Source organism: Acomys russatus, chromosome 6 (genome assembly GCF_903995435.1).
Source record: "Acomys russatus chromosome 6, mAcoRus1.1, whole genome shotgun sequence".
In the NCBI taxonomy this organism is placed as follows: Eukaryota; Metazoa; Chordata; class Mammalia; order Rodentia; family Muridae; genus Acomys; species Acomys russatus.
In genome coordinates, this window is record NC_067142.1 from 52,892,303 (window position 1) to 52,916,893 (window position 24,591).

Below are 24,591 nucleotides of genomic sequence, written 5' to 3' on the forward strand. Positions count from 1 at the left end.
TACAACTTAGGCACTGGGTGCAGTTCCATGCGCTGCCACTGAGCAAGGCCCTGGGTTCTAGTCCCAGGCATGAAGCAGAACAAACCAGAACAGCAACAAAAGATGTGAGCAGAATACATAACAAGATTATCTTTGGAAAACAGATATTTTTTCTCCCTCTACCAGAAATAACAGAATCTATTTCTCCCTAATTGCACAGTCAACTTGCAGACTTCCTAATAGTGTGCCTGAAAAACTTCTAAGCCAGAGAGAGGCTTAGTGTTTTGGCTAATTCATGGCCAAGATATGTTTCATCTCTGGTTGGATAGAATCAATGAAATAAACAGATAAAGCTACCAAGGCTTGAGCTGAGATTTTCCCACAAAAATCTGCCATTAGCTCAGATACTGGTCTTCTTTCTCTCTAAAAGGAAACAAAACAAGAAAAGCACTAAGTGAACTTCCCACAACCCAGCTTCAGGTGAGCCATCCGGAAAGGCCAGAGCAGTCAACGACGTGGCAGAGATACGCTCAGCATCTGTTGCTGACAGCTGGCTCGGAGTCAGAAGAATGTCCAATCTTCAGTGGCAAGGACGGAGGCAGAGCCAGGGCATCTAGAACACGTACCGACAAGTCCAGGACCGCGGCCGGACGTAATCCAGAAATGTAGGCTAGGATGGCAGAAACAGAGAAGATCTGTTTAGTTATGTCAACAGCAGGTGTGGATTAGCTATGGGCTGAACATTATATACTGTTCTTCCTCTCCCTCTCTCCTTCCCTCCCTCTCTCTCTCAGTTTCTTGAGACAGAGTTTCTCTGTGTAGCCTTGGCTGTCCTGGACTCACTTCTGTAGACAAGGCTGGCCTTGAACTCATAGAGACCCACCTTCCTCTGCCTCCATGTGCTGGGATTAAAGGCCTGCGCCATCATGCCTGATAAATATATAATTCATTTATTTTATTTTTATGTGCATCGGTGTTTTGCCTGCGTGAATATCTGTGTGAGGGTATTGGCTCCCCTGTGGCTATAGTTACAGAAAGTTGTGAGCTGCCATGGAGGTACTGGGACTTGAACTCTGGTCTTCTGAAAGACCAGCCAGTGCTTTTAATGGGCTCAACCATCTCTCCAGCCCTTATACTGTATTCTAAGCTAACTCCCAGCATTTCACTGGCCTTTAAGGCTTAAGAAACACCCTGATTCAAAAGATGTTGAGATGTTTTCTACCAATAGCACCAATGAATTCAACTGCGAAGCTTTGCAATAGTTTCTGAAGTTCAATAAACTGCAATCAGTTCCATGGGCCATGGATTAAATGGTCAACAGGTGTTGTGTCTCTTAGCATTGGGACAGCTTATTTAAGGTTTTAGTCTAGACTTTAAATTGTGTAGGACTAGGATAAGGAATAGGCACATGACCCTAGCTAAGGTTAAAGTTCACGAGCCACTTCAAGATGAAGGACTTTGCGAGTTCCAAAACAGGAGAGATGGAACAAACAAACTTGAGCATAACCACAAGGGAAAAAAGAAAAGAGTAGCAAAACAAAGTAAGACACAATCCCAGGCTTAGGGCTGCCTGACACTGTTTCCCCTTGCTCTCCATTACTGCACCACCCTCTGTAAGGCCACCCACCCCCTCACATTAGGGGTGACAGGCACCCTACTCGGGCTGGCAACTCACGTTCTTCAGAGGACAGTGCTGACGGGCATACCATTCTTGAGAATAAAAGCACAGAATGACTCCATGGCCCAGGAAAAGAGAAACCCACATCATAATGTTCCAGATTGGCCTTTTCCGACTGTCGTTGACAATGAAGTTAAAAGCCACTGAAGTTAGAAAGAGAACAAGAGTGCAGTTATCGTGGGGGAATGAGGGCCCAAATCCAGGCAGTGGCTGAGTCCCAGCAGTGAGCACCGGCCACTCCTCCACATCCTTTATCCTGCTTACTTACCCTACAAGTGAATGACACTGAACTACTGACACTTATCAGTCCCTACTTAGGAGGATGCCAACAGTGGGAAAACATATTTCATGGAGTTATTCTTATGGGCTCCTCTCCACATACTCAAGCATGGACCTGTTTTTTCAGGAGCTGTACAGTGACAGTGTTTCTCATTGGTACCCAAGAGGCCCCCCATCTCCCTCCAGTGTGTAAAACACCCATGGACACGACTGCACACGATCATTCAAAGTCAACGTTCTGATCGGCTTAAGCAAACTGCCTTGAACTGGCATTGCCACCCAGCATTGCTACAGTGACTTCGTAGTCTCCTTCCTGTCCTGCTTTTGCCTCTGGAGTACGAGCCAGTACCCACGACAGGCCGCGTCACTCACTTCCAAAGAACATGAAGAGAACAAAGAGCACCGGGTAGAAATAGCTCAAGCAGACGGCGAGAGCGTACTCATGCACAACAGCGGACAGGGCGAAGACACCCAGCATGGCAGCAGTTTTGAACCTCTTGGAGAAAAACTAAGGCACAAAGAAAAAGAAAATATCAAAGAGTTAGTAGCTTTAAAACGCCAGGAAGTATGAACGACAATATGAGACAGGATTGTCATGCGCCAACGGCCCCTGCTTAGTTGTATCCGCCTTTCCGAACCTTAGATCAACCTACTCCTTTTAGGTTAATCCAAATCCATTAGAAAAATTACAAGAGCGTCTCAATGTTGTTTGGATAGGAAGTGTCCTGCCTAAACCAGCGCTTGGTTTCCAAGTTGGGGCACTATTTTGAGAAGTTCCAGAAATGTTATTTAGCCAGGCTTCATGTCCCACAGGCTAGTCTTGAACTCTGGATCTTTTTGCCTCCACCTTCCAAATGCTAACAGAACCATACCAGGCTCAAATCTCAATCGTCAGAACCCAGGGCCGGCACCCTTTCCAAAACTATGATTTAAAAACCAGAGATTTGCTTGAGCCAGACCTGGGACTTCACTGTGAGTCACTGCCTGCCATTTTCCTTAGGATGTGGTCAGTCACCGAGGTGGATGACCCTCCTGCTTAACAATGAAAATTGCTTTCAGAGACACTAGCGTTAGCCGGAAGTACAGACAATACTTAGTTACTCTAAACATATTATGCTCCAGAGCATGGCTCTCATAAACCTGTCTCTGAATGGAGAGAGATGTAAATCCAAATCTACTCTTAACAAAGAGACAAATCCAAAGGAAAGTGGGTGTGGTAGGCAGAGGAAGGAATCGCTGGAAATTTCACGCCTGCCCGGTCTACAAAGGGAGGATGGCAAGGGGGGGGGGGGGCGCGAGGAGGAGGGGAAAGAGAGTGAGAGGGAGATAGTGGGGGATGGTGAAGGATGGAGTGTGTGGAGGTAGGAGTAAAGGGAGATCAATTGTGGGCAATGAGATTCCCAAAGGTCCTTGGAAGGTAGGTCACTTCAGCTCCTACGCCTCTAAGAACTGTAATTTTGTGGCCAGGCAGTGAAGTCCAAAGAAGGCATGCTATCGTTCTAGTAATGTATATCACGGTTTTCACAGCTACTACCATTCACAGCATATAGGTGCCTACATGAAAAGATCTAGGGAAATGGACAAGAAACTATAACCCCTTCTTCACTGACTATTAAACAACCTTTCCCAGCTTGTGCAGCACTGGCTGTCACAGAATCCTTTCATGTCTGTATGGCTGGCTTTTTTTTTTGTTTGTTTGTTTGTTTGTTTGTTTGTTTGTTTTGAGACAGGTCCTTACTGTGTAGCTCTGGCTGCCCTGGAACTTATGATGTAGACCAGCTTGGCCTTGAACTCAGAGAGAGATCCACCTGCCTCTGCCTCTCGAGTACTGGGAGGTGTGTGCCACTGTGCTGGACTTTCTTGTAAAGATTCACTTCTTGTGGCTTTATGTGTATACTCATATGTACCACATGCATGCAGGTACGTGCAGGGGCCAGAATCTGTTTTTTTTTTTTTTTTTTTTGGTTTTTCGAGACAGGGTCTCTCTGTGTAGCCTTGGCCATCCTGGACTCACTTTGTAGACCAGGCTCAGGGGCCAGAATCTGATCCCCCGGGATAGTAGTTAGATGTGGCTGTAAGCTGCCTAATGTGGGGCCTGAGAACCGAACCCAGAAGCCAGGTTTCCTGGGAGAACAGCACGCACTCTTAACCACTGAGCCATCTCTTAGGTCCCTCAGCATCCTCCTTTCTTACATAACATCAACTAGGTCTTGCTGTTTACCCAGAGGAGGTCCTTGTAAGCGTAGTAGTAGAGCCAGTCATGGACCACCACGTTCCAGGTCCTGTAGTAATTGGAGTATGACGTAGAGTTCCACCAGTCCTGAGGAAAAAAGGAAAAAGTATGAAATCACACACACACACACACACACACACACACACACACACAGAGCAAACTCCCTGGCCACTTCCGAAGTGCACACATGCCTGACATAAAGGCTGGAGCACTTTATGATAAAATTGTTAGTCCACACACAAATGCTAAGAATCTGAGACGGCACTGGGCAGTCAGTATGCAGTGCTCACGGATGTAGACGCTCTACACAGGCTAAGTCTCAGCGTGCCTTTTGTCTCATTATCAAGCATGCTAAGATGCAAGATACAGAAAACACCTACAATTTAAATCTAGCGTTTGCCACCACAGCAGTCGGTAAACATGAGAATTTAGCACACATGAAAACCGACTGACGGAGAGGAGAGCACCACAGCAACATCGAAGTATAAAGGGGGCGAGATGGTGCTCCCAACGTCCTGGTCCTGTTTGTATTTCTTGCTCCCAATTTGAAGGTAAGACTAACAGAATCAGGCATCTAAAGTTTGCCATCTGCATTTCCTGTCTTTGAGAAAAGAATGGTGGACTAGAAGTCAGAACTACAGCCCTTGACAAGGCCATGGTCAGACGCCTAAGAAGACCGCTGGAAGCAGAAACAACACCCTCAGAAGCGAAGGAATTCATTTCCCTTGTGAACTGCTCACCAGTCTGAAGCAGACTGACCTGAGGAGGCCACTTAATAAAATCCAACAGTCAATCTGAAACGCTGGTGCTGCCACTGGCACAGTGCCCTCTGACAAACATTTCCCCATCATAGTCACCAACAGAAAACTATACGCTCTTTGAAGGGTTTTTATGTGTAATAGAGCCCTGGATGTCCTGGACTTGCTTTGTAGACCAAGCTGGCCTTGAACTCACAGAGATCCACCTGCCTCTACCTCCCAAGTGCGCCAGTACTGACAGCCCTAGACAAGTTTTACTCTACTGTAGCTCAGGCTGGCCTGGAATTCCCGGTAATCACCCTGCCTCAGCCTCCCATCTGCTATCTAAAGGGAGCAGGTGTGAGTGTTATGTCAACTACACATGTATCCGAGTTCCAGATTTAACACTGTTAAAGACCGGAAGAAAAAAATTATCTCACAGGACTTGTGTCAAAAAGAGGGTAATACTAGTCAACAAAACTTGATACTTAACAATATGGAAATAAAACGAAATTTGAGGGCAGGCAGGATGGCTCAGCAGGTCAAAGGGCTGACACCCTGAATTCCATCTCTTGAACACACATGAATTCTGTGGTATATGTGTGCCCCAATTTCTCCACCCAGTAATTTTTAAAAATTTATTAGACATACCAAGCGTGGTGGCACGGGCCCTTAATCCCAGCACTCAGGAGGCAGAGGCAGGTGGATCTCTGTGAGGCCAGCCCGGTCTATATAGTTTTCCAGGGCAGTCACAACTACACAGAGAAACACACAATTAGAAAGAAAACGTGATGTGAAAAGACGCGAGCGAGTATACAATACCTTGTAAAACATCCTGTCACCGAAGCGCATCATCTCAGCAAAGCCATTGAGCCAGCAGTGCAAAAAGGCAAAAAACGTAAGGAACAGCATCAGCACACCTGAAAACAAGAGTGACAGTCTGAAGGGCCTCTCCAAGCAGCGCACACAGACAGCCATTGTGAGCACTTGAGCGTGTGTTTAGCTGGGATGTCGCCATGAAGCATCCGGGCACTCCAGCTCACCCATTCTGATGCAGCATGCTTTGGAAAGGTAGGCAGTTCTTTTCTTTCCCTCCTTCTTTCTTTTGCATCTGTTTTTTTTGAGACAGGGTTTCTCTGTGTAGCCCTGGCTGTCCTGGAACTTTTTTCATAGACCAGGTTGGCCTCACACTCACAAAGATCCACCTGCCTCTACCTCCCAAGTGCTAGAATTAAACGAGTGAGCCACCACGCCCAGCATAATTATTTCTTTTTAACTTAAAAAAAAAAAAAAAAAAAAAAAAAAAAAGGGCTGGAGAGATGGTTTGGAGGTTAAGAGCACTAGCTGTTCTTCCAAAGGTCCTGAATTCAATTCCCAGCAACCACAAAGTGTCTCCCAACCATCTATAATGAGATTTGGTACCCTCCTCTAGCATGCAGGCATTACATACAGGCAGAACACTGTATACATAATAAATAAATAATAAATAAATAAATACACAAATATATAAATCTTTAAAAATTATTTCTATGTAATTTTAACAGAAAGTGGATGACTCCAGCTTGGTTTAAAGAAATGCATGGACATACAGCTGAACTTTGGTGCCCAAGTCCTTTTAACTCTCCCCTGGGTGTTATAACCACCATCTACAATGGGATGCCAAGATACCACAGGCCTTTCTATCTATCCTTCTATCTGAAAACCTTCCTACCACTTTTGTCCAGGGAATATTTTTTAATTAATTTTTTTAGTTGAGGGCTAGAGAGATGGCCTCAGAGGTTAAGAGCACAGACTGCTCTTCCAGAGGTTCAGAGTTCAATTTCCAACAACCACATGGTGCCTCACAAACATCTATAATGTGATCTGATGCCCACTTCTGGCATGCAGGTGTACATGCAGGCAGAATACTGTATCCATAATAAATAGATCTTTAAAAAAAAAAGTCTTGATTGGCCAGGCATGGTGGTGTACACCTTTGATCCCAGCACCGGGGAGACAAACAGAAAAACAAAACAAAACAAAACAGTTGGGCTCTTTTTTTTGTTTCGTTTATTTGCTTGCTTGTTTGTTTTGTTTTGTTTTTCGAGACAGGGTTTCTCTGTGCAGCCTTGGCTGTCCAGGATTCACTTTGTAGACCAGACTGGCTTTGAACTCACAGAGATCCTTCTACCTCTGCCTCCTATGTCCTGGGATTAAAGGCCTATGCCACTGCACCCAGCTGAGTATATTTTTCAATGCCCAATGTTAGATGTCAACTCTAATATGGGAAACAAAGCCCACAGAGCTAGTGTGCTCATGTTATATTTATATTGTTCTTATTGCACTATATTGTAAAATACCTTTTGTATGCCCACTTATTTTGTTCACTTGTTGAAAAAGGATTCATAAAGTATTTGCTGGACAGTACAGGATAAACTAAAAGCGGCTTTAAAATACGATCCTTGGGGCTAGAAAGATGGTTCAGTAGTTAAGAACATGGACTGCTCTTTTGGAGGTCCAAGGTTCGATTCCCAGATCCCACATGATAGCTCACAACTGTCTGTGACTCCAGTCCCAGGAGATGGGACACCCTCTTCTGGCCTCTGAGGCCACTGCAAACACATACACTCAGGCAAACACTAATACCCATAATACAAAAATAAATTTAAAATCTTAAAATATGATCCTTATTCTCAAGGAGTTTGTGACAGAGTTGTTCCCCAGGGGGAGCTATTCCTGTAATAGGAACAGACGAGAGACAGTGACATTACTAAACTTTATTAAGTAGAGACAAGAAGGCTAAGGAAGCTCTAAAGTGTGCGATTCCCGAAGTGCACAAACATTGTGCTTGCATCATTCACACCTGAGCCCTCAGCATGGTCACACAGTAGGAACTTGTGTGTTACCATAAAAAAGCACATTGAGACCAGGTGTGGTGAAACGCAGAAAGGTAAGAAATAGCGGCAAACTGAGACTTCAAAATGTGGCTGGAGCATCCTGAGTCTCCTATAGGTCATTCTGGAAATGGCTAAACCTTCCACAGGGCTTATCACCAGAGAGTTAGTAATGAGCTGAGCAATGGGTGTTTGATGGCCTGGTGAGACTGAGAGACTACAGAGACCTGAATAGGAAAGGGAAGACACACAGAAATGTGGGCTGCCCACTGGTGGAGGAAGCAAACTTAAGCGACAAGGGAAACCAGACCATTTCCGTTCAGGAGCAGATGGAGAGGTGGTAGACGGGCACACGTACAGCTAAGTTCACAGGGAGCCAGCAGTTCCTACAGACGGCAGCTCCCTGCGTCCTTCCCAGCTGTATGTGGATGGGCACGTTAATGAGCACCCGGGTTACCTGGCAAGATGGAGTTAAATACACACAGGACCAAGACTCGGGCGCTGAAGGGCTCCTGTTTGATGTTCCGGAACAGCGGGCCGCAGAGCCTCTCAAAGATGTAATAGACATAAAACAGGCAACCGAAAACCTGAGCACAGCAAAGAAAACCACAAGATCTTGGTAAAGAGAGAGAGAGGGCGGGCATTTCTCCCGCAAAACAAAACATATTCGACTAATGTTTACAACATATATATTTCATTTAGCCCCGGTATATAAGATGGCCACACTCCTTCAGAGAGATTATTCAAGCTTCATTTCTACCGTGGTTTTTCCTAATCATTGACTGAAGACCATATCTTGCTGTAGCGCAGGCTGACTTCAAATTCAATAATCCTCCTGCCTCAGCATCCTGAGTACTGGGTTTATAGATGCATGCCAGCACACCTCACCCAAATAGCATTTTTAGACAACTGTTAAGAACAAGGTTATGAAGCCTAGAGCAAGATAGCCCATTCCACAACCGAGGGCTTGACTTAAACAGAATTTAAGATGGGAACTTGGGGGATTCATGATTCTCAAAATGAGTGAGGAAGAAATGGGGGGTTCAAAGCTTGCAGAAAAGGCAAAGGGAAATCTATCTAGGTTCTTACTGAAATAAGGAAAGAGAGACTTACTTTAATTTAAATACTCTCCTTTAATGGAAAAAAAAAATGACCTTTGATGCTGGCAATGCATATACCATCCCCTGCATCAGGGTAGCTTTACAGGAAGCTTTTGAACTGCTTGCTGACACACATTACCAACTTTTTTTTTTTTTTTAAGAGACAGGGCCTCACTATACAGTCCTAGTTGACATTAGAACTCAGAGATTCTTCTGCCCCTGCCTCCCAAGTGCTAAGATCAAAGGCAGATGCCACCACCCTGACTCAACCAACACTAAGAGGGGGGTGGTGGTGGGGAGGGAGAGAGAGAAAGAACAGCAGACATCATGGTGCACAGCTTTAATCAAGCACCTGAAAGGCAGAGGCAGGTGGATCTCTGTGAATTTGAGGTCAGCTTGACCTACAGAGTGAGTCCAGGATACCCAGGGCTACCTAATAGAGAAACCCTGTATCAAAAAGATTTTTAGGGCTGAAGAGAGCACTGGCTGCTCCTCCAGAGGACCCAGGTTCCTACATGCCACCTCACAACTGTCTGTAACTCCAGTTCTGGGACTCTGACACCCTCACCCAGACACACATGCAATGAACATAAAATAAAATAAATTATATATTAAAATAAAAAAAAGAAGCCCATTTCATTTTGTTTGTTTGTTTGTTTGCTTTGGTTTGGTTTTTGCTGTTATTGTTGAGACAGGGTTTCTCTGTATAGCTCTGATTGTCCTGGAACTCACGCTGTAGACCAGGATGGCCTAAAACTAATAGGTCCGCCTGCCTCTCTGCCTTCTGAGTGCTGGGATTAATAGCGGCATCATCATTGCCCAGCAAAAAGCCCATTTGTACAATAAAATATATATATATTTACCAATCAATAACAGGTTAGGCACTTTTTATAAGTTACCTGTAAAAACTGCATAGCAACATAACCCCATCGTACAACAGGAGTCCTAAAAAGAGAGAGAAGAAAGGTTTTCTAAAGTAAGCAATGCACTACTTCGGTTTTATCCTCTTATCTACAATGTAAATTATCTAACAATGTTTTTCTACACAGAATATCATTTATGGGCTTGAGGAACAGCGTAACAGGACAGTGTGTGCTTTGCGTGCCTGAAAGCCTCGAATTTCATCTCCAACCCCTCCCCCCCCCATTTCAACATCAAAACCATAACAAAATTATATAATTCTATCAAGACTTATTCAGTAGAACTGGCCTACAAGAATGACCACTTAAGGCATTCAATTTTCTCTATAGTCCTATATGGCTTGCCCTCCTCCAAAGCTGTCCCCTCACTGGGACACCTCTGGTGCTCCGCATATTTCCTCCCCATTTCAAGGTTACCTTGGATAGCTGTCACGGTAAATAAGCGTAGGAGCAAACAAGAAGTACAGGTACTGGTTGACTGTGGGTACTGGAACTGTGCCTAAAAAAGGAAAACTACTGGATTACAAGATCTTTGACTTCTCCCAGCAAACTGGAAGAGCCAACACATGTAACAAGAATAGGGTTTGGGGTGGTGGTGCAGGCCTTTAATCCCAGCACTCAGGGGGAGGTGGACAGAGTACTCAGGAGGAGGAGGAGGCAGGATCTCTGTGAATTTGGGCCAGCCTGATCTACAGAATGAGTTCCAGGACACTCATGGCTATATACAGAAACCCTGTCTCAAAAAATAAAAACACACACAAACCAGAAAGAAAGAGAGGAAGGAAGGAAGGAAGGAAGGAAGGAAGGAAGGAAGGAAGGAAAAGGGAGGGAGGGAGGGAAAGTGAGAGGGAGGAAGGAAGGAAGGCAGACAGAAAGAAAGAGAAGACCCCAGAACATGACCTCTTGGCTCCTGTTTTTCTTTCTGGTCTACTAAAATGATTTGTTATGCATGCAAATCCAGGACTATCAATCTCTCTAAGCCATTACTGTGACTACGATAGAAATTCTAGAGCAGGAAGCAATGATTTGCAGAGTAAGCAGACACAGGTTAGAGTGAGGCTATTAACATTCCACGAACGCTAAGCTGAGTCTAAAGATAAATTCACTGCATTGCAGATAAAAGGACAAAACAGAGCAGTCAGGAAATAATGAGTCCTCCAAATCAATATGCATCCCAGGCACTCAGAGAGAACTGTACTCTCTACAGAATGCAGTGTCACCCTAGGACGTCAAAGGATGGACAGCCCATCAACAGTCTTTCCTGCAATAGAGATACATACTTGACTTCTCCTTGGCTGCATTGAGCACTCGAGGCACATTCTCTCTGGCAAAAGAGTGAGCCTTCATTATCATACGAATCTGCCAAAAGAGAGAGGAAGTGAACGTCCTGTCTCTGCCTTGTCTCCTGTAAGTAACTTCAGATCTCCACTGACTAGTAATCACACAAAAGAGCTTAAATTTGCAATATACCAACTCAAGTTAGCCTTAAAAGGGGCAGTGGGGAAGCTTCCAAACAAGGACATCAAACCACTCCAATTATTTTGCACCTAACAGAAGTATTACAGGTTTGTAAAAAAACAAAAATGAGTCATTAAAAATTTGTCCAAGGGGCCTGGGAGTGATAGCACAGACTTTAATTCCAGTACTTGGGAGGCAGAGGAAGGAGGATCTCTGTGAGTTTGAGGCCAGCCTGGTCTAGGACAGCCAAGGCTACACAGAGAAATGCTGTGGGGGGGGGGGGGCAGGGGGGGCACTGTTAAGAGCTGAATGCAGTAGCCCAGTGGTATAGCTCCTGCCTCACACAACTCCAGGACCGCAAAGGAAGTGTTCACACCAAGTCTCCAATGGTCCTTTCCACTGGTCAAAACAAGCCAGAAAACTCCCAGTGGAGTGTAAACAACTTAAAATAGTATCTCTTTTTTTAACAAGAGTAGTTAGATGACCACTGGTGAATTCAGCACTTCAAAAGCGGAGTTTTTCAACTACAAACATATAGTCTAAATGGCTTTTACAAAAAAGTATTTCAAAATAGGTTAATATAGCCAGGCATGGTGGCGCATGCCTTTAATCCCAGCAGAGACAGGTGAATCTCTGTGAGTTCTGGTCTACAGAGAAGAAAGAGTTCCAGGACATGTAGAGAGACCCTGTCTCACAAACAAACAAAGAAGCAAACAAACAAACAAAACAAATAAAAAGTTCAATATGACTTATTTCAGGTCCAGATAAATGAAGTAGAATGAATATTTTTTTTAAACATTACCTCGTTAAACACTTCAGATCTAAAGCTAGGCGTGGTGCCGCACGCCTGCAAGCCCAGGATTTGGGAGCAGGTGGCAAGAAAATCAGGACTTAAAGTTGATGCACGTGTGCTACTGAGCCACCTATGCACACGATCCCAGCACTAGCATCAGTTAGTGACACCATCACTGTTAGGTCATTACTACCCATAACTACCCATAACATAACACTCAAGGAAGCCCTTACCTGTTCAAGTATAACGATGAACCTGGAGGCCGGTGGCAGTGTATACGCTAAGACAACATAGGTCGGCATAAAACCTAGAATTCCAAGCTGAAAGACTAAGAAGAAAAACCCGTGGATAAAGGAATAGATGAGCGGATGAGAACTCTTGCTGTAGCCGTGGGCCCAGCGTTGGAACAGGAAATAAGGGATCGAAAGTGTAGACAGGAACATGGCCCACCATGTCCAAATAACAGTAGGAAGTTTGCCAAAAGCATAGGCCAGGAGATTGAACTCAAGCACCAGCCTGGAAAAGAAAAGAAGTGAACCTCTGAGATGCAGTGAATTTAAAGAACTCAAAATATTCTCTCTCTCTCTTTCTTTCCTTCTCTCTCTCTCTCTCTCATACACACACACACACACACACACACACACACACACACACACACACACGCACACACACACACAGCAGAGCTTTCAAAATACTACAACATTAACACATCAAATGTCACATGTGTTTCTTTTTTTTTTTTTTTAAAGATTCATTTATTATTATATATACATGTACATCTGCAGGCCAGAGGAAGGAATCTGATGATCACATTATAGATGATTGTGAGCCACCATGTGGTTGCTGGGAATTGAACTCAAGACCTCTGGAAGAACAGTCAGTGCTCTTAACTGCTGAGCCATCTCTCCAGCCCCCACATGTGTTTCTTCTTATAGCACTGTTCACAACAGCTAGATTATTGAACCAACCTAAATGCCCATCAATGGAGGATACATAAGAAAAACGTGGTTTATATACACAATGGAACTTTTTCAGACTAAAGAATGAAGTTGTATCACTTACAGGAAAACGGGTACAACTGGAAATAATCTTATTAAGGGAATTAAGCCAGCCTCAGGGAAATAAATAGTACATGTTTTCTATCATTTGTGGGTCCTGGACTTTATAGACATACAGGGTCTTGTATGTATAGGTGACACGAAAGTGGAGGCAAACTGGGAAACAAAGGGAACTAAGAGGAGGGAGTGGGGGCGGGGCAAGTGCCGTATGGGGAAAGTAAGCTCAGTGACCGTTATCCACTTGCACAAAAATGGCCGTGCACAACCACGTATAGTAGAGAAAGCGCTCTAAGAGTGTGGGGTAGAGCTCAGTTGATAGAGTGCTTCAGTTCTGACTGCGGAGGTGGTGCAGACTTGTCAGCCCAGCACTAAGGAGGGGGAGGAGAGAAAATCAGGAATTCAAGATTATCCTCAGTGACACAGTGAGTCGGAACCTAGCTGGACTACTTTCTAAAAAAGAAGTGAATAATGATAGTCATAATGAGGAGTAAAGAAACTTGTTTACTTTTAGGAGAGAAAAAAAGGCATCATCAAGTCAACTGCCTTGTTATTTTTTTTCAGCAAATAAGAACGGTCAGTTTGGGGCTGGAGAGATGGCTCAGAGATTAAGAGCACTGTCTGCTCTTCCAAAGGTCCTGAGTTCAATTCCCAGCAACCATATTGGGGCTCACAACCGTCTATAATGTGATCTGATGCTCTCTTCTGGCATGTAGGTGTACATACAAGTAGAGCCATCATATACATAAAATAAATAAATAAATCTTTTAAAAAAAAAAAAAATGTCAGTTTTTCACACCAGCCTCCAGGCCACTTGTCTTACCTTCCTTCATCAATGTAATCCACCACGAGTGTGCTGAGGATAAAGAGGATGAGGAGCGCGATGAACATGTGATAAATTGTTCTGATGTGGTCCACTTCAAACAGCTCACTGGAAATACACGTCAAGAAAATCATAAATTAATAACCTATGTTTAATTTTAAGTATCACACAGCAAATACACTTATTAAAGCAGTTTACAAGATGCTTAATCTGGGCTGGAGAGATGGCTCAGTGGTTAAGAGCACTGCCTGCTCTTCCAGAGGTCCTAAGCTCAATTCCCAGCAACCACATGGTGGCTCAAAACCACCTATACCCTCTAAGGCCCTCCTCTGGTGTGCAGGTGTACATGCAGATAGAACACTCATATAAATGAATAAAATCTTAAAACAAAGAAAGAAAACGAGGTGGGAAAGACATGCATATTAAGAAGGCAGCAATCCCGAAATCCCCTCCCACGGACTGCTTCTGCCCTAACCCTCTGGATAACCAATTCTCTGTAGCACAGCGTCAAAGAATTTTTCAGAAGACAGATAGCTGTTTTTATGTCTTCCTATCCCAGAGAAGCCAGACAGAGAACCAGAAGACAGGCCAGAAGGAAGGCAAAAGCATCACCAAAGTTCATGATTTCTATGGACTTGGGACAGATGATAGATAGATAGACAGACATACAGACAGACAGACAGGCAGGCAGACAGACAGATGATAGACAGACATAAACAGGGCAGAGATTCTATAAATCAGGACAGCTTTTTTTTCATCCATCAATTTGATAATTAACAAAAGCACTTTATCACTCACTCTAAGAGAGACCGCCTTGCAATAAAAATCTTCCCTTGCTCTGGAGGTGCTCTCAGGTCTCTGAAAAGAAAAGAATACAACAAAACCTAAGTAGGACAAGCACGATGAGGAGCTTAATCCTGTGAGCAAGACAGTGCATCGCTTACCATTAACTGTACTGGTTAGCTAACGTTCACTGGCCACTATGCATATCACCATGCATGCTGTCTCACCACTCCTGACAGTGATCTGATGTGGGTGCGGGAATACTTATTTAGGGAGGAGCTATGTCAGACGTTTAACTGAAACAGCAGACCTTCCGTTTCCAGCCCCCATGGGAAGCTAGTCCCAGTACCGCCCGTCCCGGGGGGCCCGTGGCGATGCACAGTCCCCATCACACTGCATACTGCTACTGACCTGTCCTCCACACTGCCCTGATGTTTGTTTACTTTCTACATTTTATTTAATTACTTATTTTGGGGAGGGCGGCACACGCATGTGTTTATAGAGGTCACATACTCACTTGGCTCGGTGGTTCTTTTTCATTTCTTCAATAATGGAGAAGGTTGTGAGTGCACAGCCACCATTGTCCAGAGACGCAGACTTCTCAATGAGATTCGTCACAAAGTCATCAAAGTGATAGCCAACTTCCTTCAGAAACAGCGGCTTCAGTTCCTGAAGTTTTAAAACAAACAAAGGAGAATGTCAGCACATGCTCGTGGGTCATTAACGTTTCTCTAAAAAGGCTCCTTAAGCAGAGCTGGTTCACTAGAGAGCCACACCAAACAAGGAAGCTCAGGGAGTAAAAGCAGAAGAAATAGTCTCTATAGGTGACTCGTGGTTTCAGACATGGCACTGAAAACACAGTAAGAATGTATACCCCATTAGCAGTGTAGGCCCTCTTTTTCTGCTCCCTCCCACCCCCAGACAGGATCTCATGTAGCCCAGCTGGCCTCAAAGTTGCTATGTACACAAAAAGCTGACCTTGGTCTTCCAGCTTCCATGTCCAAAGTGCTGGGATGAGTCACACAGCACCATGCCTCACAATATGCCCTAAATCCCCTAAAAGGATCCCAAAGGAAACTACCCAGTAAGTTAACAAAGGACACTAACATCAAAGGTACCCGAGGGTCTAAATGAGAGGTGGAGGCAGGCAGAGCCAAGTGTGAGGCGAGACACACACACACACACACACACACACACACACACACCATGCAAATGAAACAATTCTTGTAATACTTTTATTTAGAAAATAAATATCAATGCATTACATCTATATTATGTAATTACCATGAGTTTTTCCCCCTAAAGACATCCCATTGCTCTCAAGTTCCCACAATGTATATTCTGAACAGCTTTTTAAAAAGAGTCATCTTATTTTGTGTTCTCAATGTGTGTATATACGTACACTATGCGCGTGCCTAGTCTCTGAGGAGGTCAAAAGAGGGCATCGGATCTCCTGGAACTAAGCTTTGGACGGTTGTGAACTACCATGTGGGTGGCTGGGAACCAAAGAGCAAGTGCTCTTAACCACTGAGCCATCTTTCCAGCCCCCACAACTTGCATGTTAAAGCATGTCATTCTGTATTATATCTATGTTCATATGTATCCATTCTTACCTCCGTAACCGTACTTAGCTAATCATAAAACATAAATAGATATGTAGAACCATGTGAAGTGGTGCATACATGTAATCCCAACTCTTAGGAAACAAAAGCAGGAAGATTCTCTGTCTTAAAAAAAAAACAAAAAACAAAAACAAAAAAACCCCCAACAACAACAACAACAAACAAACAAGAAGAGACTTGATACCCTATGAGCACATACAGGGGGAGGAGGTCCCCCTCAGTCACAGTCATAGGGGAGGGGAGTAAGGGGAAAATGGGAGGGAGGGAAGAATGGGAGGATACAAGGGATGGGATGACCATTGAGGTTTAATATGAATAAATTAATAAAATATATTTTAAAAAGAAAAAAAGTATATACAATTGTTATTGTTTTGGGCCCCCAGCTGTTCTTAACATTTTAAGACAAAAACTTCTAGCCTTTGAATATATTTTTATATTATAATATATGTATTTTTCAGGTTATAAAATGCAATGAGTTTGAGACCAGCCTGAGCTAGACAGTGAGCTTTAAAATAACTTAAGCTATTCTAGTGAGACCCTGCCTAGAGAGAAAAAAAAAAAAAAAAAAAAGAATAAATGGAAATAAATAAATAACATAAAAAATAAAGCCTAAAAATTTCTATTCATGTAATTACATGAAGGACAGTGACAATATGTTAACATATTCTCACAGATGATACAAGACCTGCCTCTGCCTCCCAAGCGCAGGGATTAAAGTCAGGCACCACCCCACATAAGGCCTTAAAAGAAAATGTTTCAAAGAGTAAAATGCTTTGACTTGTGGAAGAATACTGACCAAGAAGGGGCGGCAGAATGCTTCGATCCCGCCCAGGGCTAGGACAAATTCTGGGCAGTCTGGGGTACTAGAGGCAATAAATAACGCACAAGCCCAGGACCCTGTCCTTGTGGAATTTACAGCATGACAACGGCCTTGTTAAGTCTACAAATAACAGGGATGGAGTTCTTCAGTGTTGAAACAGGAAAGTGGTAAGAGCTGCAGTCAGAAACGGGAGAAGGGGACAGGCCATGTAAGGCCTCAGCACTCCTTGTACTTGGAATCAAGCCTTGATCATTTATTTACCCAGCACTAAAAGAAAAGCCTGAGGCAGGAGGATCGCTGTGAGTTCGAGGCCAGCCTGGTCTACAGAGTGGGTCCAGGACAACCAAGGCTACACAGACACCCTATCTGGTGGGGCGCGGTGGGGGGGGGCACTGTGGGGTGGGGGAGGCAGAGGCAGGGGTGGGGCTGAGCTCTTGAGACCTGGTAAAGGTTTCCAAGCCACTGTTCTTTGCCAGCATTCCTCATGCGTAACACACCCCAGTATCAAGTCAAGGCAATAAAAGCATGGGGGCTTGGTAAAGCGTGCTATATAAATGTCGGTAAAAACTGACAATGCCAGGTCTTTGCGCTAATTGCCTTCTTAAGTTAAAAGGTGGGACAGGCAGTCACCAAGAGGGCTCAGCAGGTGAAAGAGCTCCCAGTGCAAGCCTGACAACCCAAGTCTCACTCCCCTGAACCCTGGGGAGAGAGAGAACATGGACTCCTCTGACCTCCAGGTGTGCACTGTAGCATATCAATGTCCCACATACACATTGCACATTCATACCACATACACACACATACACAATCCACTACCTGCCAACAGATGTAGAACTTTTGTATTCGTCCGACAATGAGGAAAAACACAGTGTGGCACAGAAAGGCCAACCCTGAGTAACAGGACAACAGGGACACTATGAGACGGGAACTTACAGGCAGTAATGGTGACGGCCAGTGTAACGCAGAAGGATTCCAGTTTTCCCTGATACCCCAAAAGGCACACAAAGCACTCCAACAAGGATTAACTCCCTTTTAGTTTCCCTGAGCTCAAATTTGGAAGTGGGTACTTCAGGAATCCAAGGTAACCACTTAAATGTAGCTTACACACAGCTTTATAATTAGAGCCTAATGCTCGTGTCTTGATGTCTTTCTTTCTCTGAGGAATTAAAGACAACAGAAGCTGCTGCCAGTGGGACTCAGGAAAACTGCCTTTGTGGCGACCACAGTTTCTTTAAACTCCTTTCAAAAATCCTCACAGAGAGGCCACAAGCGACTACTTACACTGTTACTCCCTGTGTGAGAGGGAAGAGAAAAACAGCTAACAGAGGGGGCCTTCTACCTTCCAAGTTCTCCAAGCACATAAAACTGCTTATTTAGAATTCAAAAAGTGAGCACAGTAAATCCGGGTAACGCCCGAGTGAAGTGACCTCAAGTGACACAGCGTTGGAAGGGGCTTTACCACTGACAGTCTCTCGAACCTGCATCTACTCTGTTAATTTCACTCAGCCAATGGACCCGGAGGGATGGGCAGATGCGGAAGGAGAAGAAAGAAGCTGACTAGAAAAGGAAGGTAGGTGTTTAGATAAACAGCAAACGAACAGAAACCCAGCAAACAAATGTACTGTATTCTGAAGCTCAAGTGAACCGTCTATTTTAAACACGCAGCTGACTCAAATCACCGGAAAGAGTCCACCAAGGGGGAACAACTAAGGTCTGTGGTTAGGAACCTACACGGTAAAAGCTCAGGGATGAGCAGGATGCACTGACGTCTTAGGCACAGACTTACAAACTTGCTCAGATCCACAACTCAGAGAGCAGCTCCTCCAGAAAGAAGCTACAATGGACTGAGTACGGAAATGAGACAAGAGCAGAGTTGTGGATGAATAAAACAACTCTTTCAAAGGCTGGGAAACGTTCAAGTAGGCTGGGAGAAGAAGCACAGAGCAAGCCAATCAGAGCCCAGCGTTTTAGCACCTCAAAAATCCACAGGCTTTAATCACAAATTCTTCAAAGACGGCTTTAAGAAAGTTTATGCTGACTCCACAAGGCCGCTAATAGTCTGCGGATTGTTCAGCTCCTGACTCAGTGCCTGGCTCAGCGCAGACAGCCCTTCACCCTCTCAGTGGCTCAGAACAGAAACCCGACCCTTCCAGGCAAAACGAACAGCACAAGGAGCAGGAAGGGCGGGGCTCTGGGCAGACAGGAAGGGCTGGGCTCTGGGCGGACAGCTGCTGACAGCCAAGGCTACACAGAGAAACCCTGTCTCGAAAAAACAAAACAAAACAAAACAAACAAACAAACAAAAAGAAGTGGTGTGTGCAAAATCCCAAAACTTGTCAGCTGTAGACTTGGGAAAACCTGGGTCACACAACCTCAGACTTCCTTACACTATATCGCCCTCCACCAAACATTATCTGAAATATTTTCTAGATACACGATCAGTACCAAACGGGATTTCTGGGAGAAAAACAAACAAACAAACAAAAACAATGAAATATCAATGTGTATGGGAGGCAGGCGTAGGTAAGTAGGTAGATCTCTGTGAATCTGAGACTAACCTGGTTTACAAAGAAAGTTCCAGAACCAGAGCTACATCGAAGGACTCTATCTAAAAAAATTAAAAAGTCAATGTACACATGTAGCCTGAACATGACAGGTAATCTAATAAGAAGGAAGGCCTTGTTCAGGTTAAGTCAACCACAGCATTTTGTCTGAAAGCAGACAGGGTGCTGTGAGCTGGCACAGTGGTACAGGACACTGCTTCCTGGTTGAGACCAGCCTAGGCTAACAGTTTGAGCTTCTGTTTCAAAAAGTAAGAGTGGGCAGAGAGCATCTGTGGATGCAGATCTGCTGATGGAATGCTCGCCTAACATTCAGGAGGCCTGGGGTCTGCTCTCAGCACAGCACAAACCACACAGGATTTTGTCAGCCTGACATTTCTGCATTCATAAAGTCATCCTTGGCTACAGAACTTAAGGCTCACCTGAGATGGAGACCTTATGTCAAAAATCACCCAATTTAGTCTACAATATTCTCATTTTAATCAGCCCACACTAGGCCAAAACATACTTATCCACCTTAATTTTCCACTTAAACAGCCAATTCATCTTTATCTTGCAAATGTTTTTTGTTAGTGTGTTTAGTATTATTAAAGACAAGGTTTTACTATGTAGCCCAGGCTAACCTTGAACTTGAAATGCTTGGGCCTAGTGAGTGCTGGGATTACAAGTTTTAGATGGGCATGGTAGTTCAGACTAGTAATTTCAGCACTCTGAGGCTGAGGCAGGGGGAACTGTTTCGAGTTCAAGGCCAGCCTGGGCTACATACATAGCAAGAGCTTGTCCCAAAATAACAAAATCAAGCCCAAAAAGTTAACTTGGATCTGTGTAACTTTCCCCAATTCTGTGCCCCTCCTGCAACCCCCCTCTCCCTCAAATCTACTTCCCTTTCCTCATTCTTTCTCCAGTGGATTTGTAGATCTGTATAAAAAAGTTCCTTCCACTTGAGCTTTTCCTCCGCTTATAGAAATCTTTTATCATACGTTTGTAAATACTGAGGGAAACAGGAGTTGCCCGGTAATCACATGTCAGATATTTATGTTATAATTCGTAACATCGGCAAAATTCCAGTTATGAAGTAGCAAATAGATAATGTTATGGTTGCGGTCCCCACAACGTGAGGGACTATGCGGAAGGGTCGCGTCGGGAAGGCTGAGAACCACTGACTAGGAGAAGGCTGTGTGTAGAATAACCTATCAACGTTAAGCAAATAGGCTCTGGTACTAACATTGCCAGTGATAGTATCATCCGAGGCTCAAGAGGGCTGTGTTGCAAACAAATGAAAAGGGAGGGAAATATCACTTTGTGGCCTTGAAAGGTAACTGGGAAACTAGAACAGGTCACTAGACACCAAGTGATCTTCAACTTTCTCAGTGAGCTTTGACGCTGATCTCATTGGAAAAGGGAAAAGTTTACCACAGTCAAATTACAATCATATCTTTTTAAAAAATTTAAAGGCACTGCTGAGCCTCTATGGTTCATGGGGACAGCCTGCCCCTGTTTAAAATGGCTCCACACTAGTATTTAAAATCATTTCTGTTTCCCTGACAGGTAACTAGATTCTAGATTCAGAACAGTTAAAAGATGCAGATAGAGCAAGAAGCACGGCAGGTATTTTCACAAGCGCGCGCACGCGCACACACACACACACCAGCTGCTCACGGATTTGCTCGTAAAAAGCTAGATGATGACCCAGATGGGCGGATGACAAGGTGACAGATCTTATCATTCCCGTTCATAGCATGGTGTCAACTTACAAGAAAGGCAAATACTTCTTTATCAAGCAGGACGAGGCGGCGGGCACTATTAATGCCAGCACTGGAGAGATGGAGGCAGGAGGCGCCACAGTTCCAAGCCAGCCTGGATTAGACAGGGAGTCTCAAAAAACAAAAAACAAAAAACAAACAAAAAAAAAAAACTAAAGACACAAATGGGGCGAGGCCAGAGAGCTGGCTCAGCTGGTAAAGGTGCTTGCGACCAAGCCTGGCAACCTGAGTTCAGTCTCTGGGACCCACATCGGAAAAGAAACAATTGACCCGTCAGGTTGCTGTCTGACCTCCATATATGTGGCCAACACATACACACACTAACAGTAACAAAATAAAGAGCAGATGTGAGGATCGGGTCAGTACCGGGCTACAGGAGAACCTGTTTTTAAAAAAATAAAACGAAGCCTAGCTAAATAAATGAAGACTATTTAAAATGTCTCTTTACTTAAAGCCCCGTCCATGTTCCTGCTTCGGGGAGGGGGGGGGGGGGGGGACGACACGTACCTCCGCCTCTGCTGCCAAAAGCCTCTTCTTGGCTATCAGTTGTTTCATGGTGATGTGACCTAAGGAAGAGAAAAACAACTGAGTGTTTAAAACCGAGCTTTATAAGTTGAGTACCGAGCAGCAGTAAAAAACATGAAGTCGAAAGCAAGCAAATATAAAGATGGATGCATGCATCATGATACAAAACACAGCTGGGTCCTTCAAAAAGAAGCAGGAGCAATCCAGGGAGATTGCACATACAGTGATGGGTCCAGTGCTGGCAATGTGAGAGAGTGGGCCCCAGAACAGATCTTCACTTGAGACCATGGGGAAACTGAGTAAGATATTAAGATTGAAAAACCCTTTCTTTCTTTTACGGTTCATTGCTGGGGCTGGAGTGGTTAAGAGTGCCCGCTGCTCTTGCAAAGGACCCGAGGCTGTTCCCAGCACTCCAGTCAGGCTGTACAAACCCTCCCCCCGCCCCCTCCCCGCCCCTTTCTCCAGGGCATGCAACACCTCTCCTAGCCTCCCAGGGCACCTGCACTCACATGTGCACACATACACACACATTAATACATAATTAATTGAAAAGCTGGTCCAAATGCACAGAGCGAAAGGGAAATGGAGCTAGAACCTTAGGGGGCTTGTGACAAGCACCCGGATGCTGGCCAATGCTACAGCTTTTGCTCACCAGCTGCCACACAGTATGCGGTCCTCTCATGGAACAGGACCCAAAGCACAGGGTTCTTTATAGACTGCAGAACTCTAGAGCCTGTTTGCACTTCAGAATAGGAAGTCTAACTAACAGAATACCTCCTTACAGCTAAGGACCTATATGGCTGTGTCCTCGGTGTCCTGGACAGAAACAGAAGGGAACCGAAAGGAAATGTGCCTGTCTCTCCTGCAAGATGGGACAGTCCCTGTCCTTGTCCCTCCCCCCACCCCAAATCTTGCAACACTTCAGTGGATTTTGCAACCTTAACTTTTGCTATCTCAAAAACCTCAGAGTGTGTTTGTTTAAAAGGAAACTCAAGCTGTGTTCCCAGACTGTTGACAGATAAGTACAGTTCCTCCAGGAAGGTCCCAGAAGGAGCCAAGGCCTCCAACAGTTCTAACAAATAAGAGTTCTAAGAACAATGGAGAAACTCCTCCTGCTTACAGACCAGGGGCAAAGTGGAAGGACTCAGGTTAGAAAAACTAAAGACATTAGCATTGCCATATAAATAATCTATTTATTTAAGCAGGGTCTCACTGTATATCCCTGACTAGCCTGGAATATGCTATGTAGACCAAGCTGATCTCAAACTCTGCCTGCCTGCCTTTGCCTCCTGAGTGCTGGGATTAAATGTGTGAGCACCAGGGCAGTCATGAATTCAGAGAGACTGTCTCAAAAAAAGAAAAAGGAAGAGGAAGAAGACAAGGAAGAAGAAAGAGGAGGAAAAGAGAAGATGATTAGGACGAAGTTAGCTAATACTGATAAACCCACGACTTTAGCAGACACATCTGAAGAGTATTCCTAGGCTGTGCTCAGTTGGTTGATGCACCTATCTAGTGAAAATTCTTTTGGTCAGTAAGACACCTCAGCAGGTAAAGGCGCCTGCCTGCCAGCAAGCCGGAGGACCAAAGTCCAGTCCCAGGATCCACGTGCTAGAAGGAAAGAGCAGATTACTGAAAGTTGTACACACACACACACACACACACACACACACACACACACACACACACGCACACACGCACACGCACACACACAGAGAGAGAGAGAGAGAGAGAGAGAAAAGAAGAAGAAGAAGGAGGAGGAGGAGAAAACAGACAGAGAGAAATAATTTACGGGCTTTCTTTCTTTGCTGGTTTTTACCAGCCCTATTCCCTATAACAATCCTGGACTTCTATTACTATGTCAGAGCTCAGATGACAACCACAGGTGACATCTGTTTATTCAATTACAAACCCACTTTGTATACACAAAACTCTGCCTTTGGACTCTGAGGACAGGTACACAAACAGATGATTATAATTCTCAGAAGGCCTATGGGAACACAGGTGTGTGTAGGTGTGTGTGTGTGTGTGTGTCCGTGTAAGAAACGGTGACAGTCAATATCTGAGCTAAGGAGCTGAGAGTATAGTTCAGTGGTAGAATGCTTGAGCTAAGGCTGAGTTAGACCCCTAGCAATGCAAATAAAAGAAAATAAATTATATAAAAATATATATTATGTGTATATACTTTGCATATTTTATTATATGTATATATTATGCATATATATACGTGTATACATAGTCTCAAATGACAAGAAAATTGATGGTAAGCATATGCCAAAATGATTTTTCCAGAAAAAAAGAAAACAGCACAAAGACTTGTTAAGAGTCCTGGGACTTTAACTGGGTCAAATGTCAAGCTCACACATTACTTTACAATATTGTATTTAATATGCTTTTTGCCAAAAGGCAGATATATACCTATTTCCTAGGTTACCAGTTGCATAGTAAATCAGTGTTTTCCAAGGTGGTACTCACTAACTATATAGCCCAGGTTGGCCTTAAACTCACAGTAATCCTCCTGCCTCAGTCTGGATTACCAACATGTCATAGTGTCCAGCTAAGTAAAGCTTTGTTTTGTTTTCAAACAATATC

General features: G+C 44.3%; 1 protein-coding gene across 1 annotated transcript; it reads right to left on the bottom strand.

Moving 5' to 3' along the window:
• Positions 1 to 299: 299 nt before the first annotated feature.
• Positions 300 to 22,290, bottom strand: Soat1 (sterol O-acyltransferase 1). Its single transcript, XM_051148328.1, has 15 exons — positions 22,225 to 22,290; positions 21,985 to 22,062; positions 15,229 to 15,380; positions 14,727 to 14,786; positions 13,929 to 14,036; positions 12,284 to 12,566; positions 11,080 to 11,158; positions 10,217 to 10,298; positions 9,779 to 9,824; positions 8,237 to 8,366; positions 5,729 to 5,826; positions 4,158 to 4,256; positions 2,309 to 2,444; positions 1,655 to 1,800; positions 300 to 649 (listed from the first exon to the last, which is right to left on the bottom strand). Exons 1-15 carry the CDS (start codon positions 22,288 to 22,290, stop codon positions 593 to 595), a joined length of 1,620 nt encoding a protein of 539 aa, XP_051004285.1. The 3' UTR covers positions 300 to 592.
• Between the last annotated feature and the right edge of the window lie 2,301 nt (positions 22,291 to 24,591).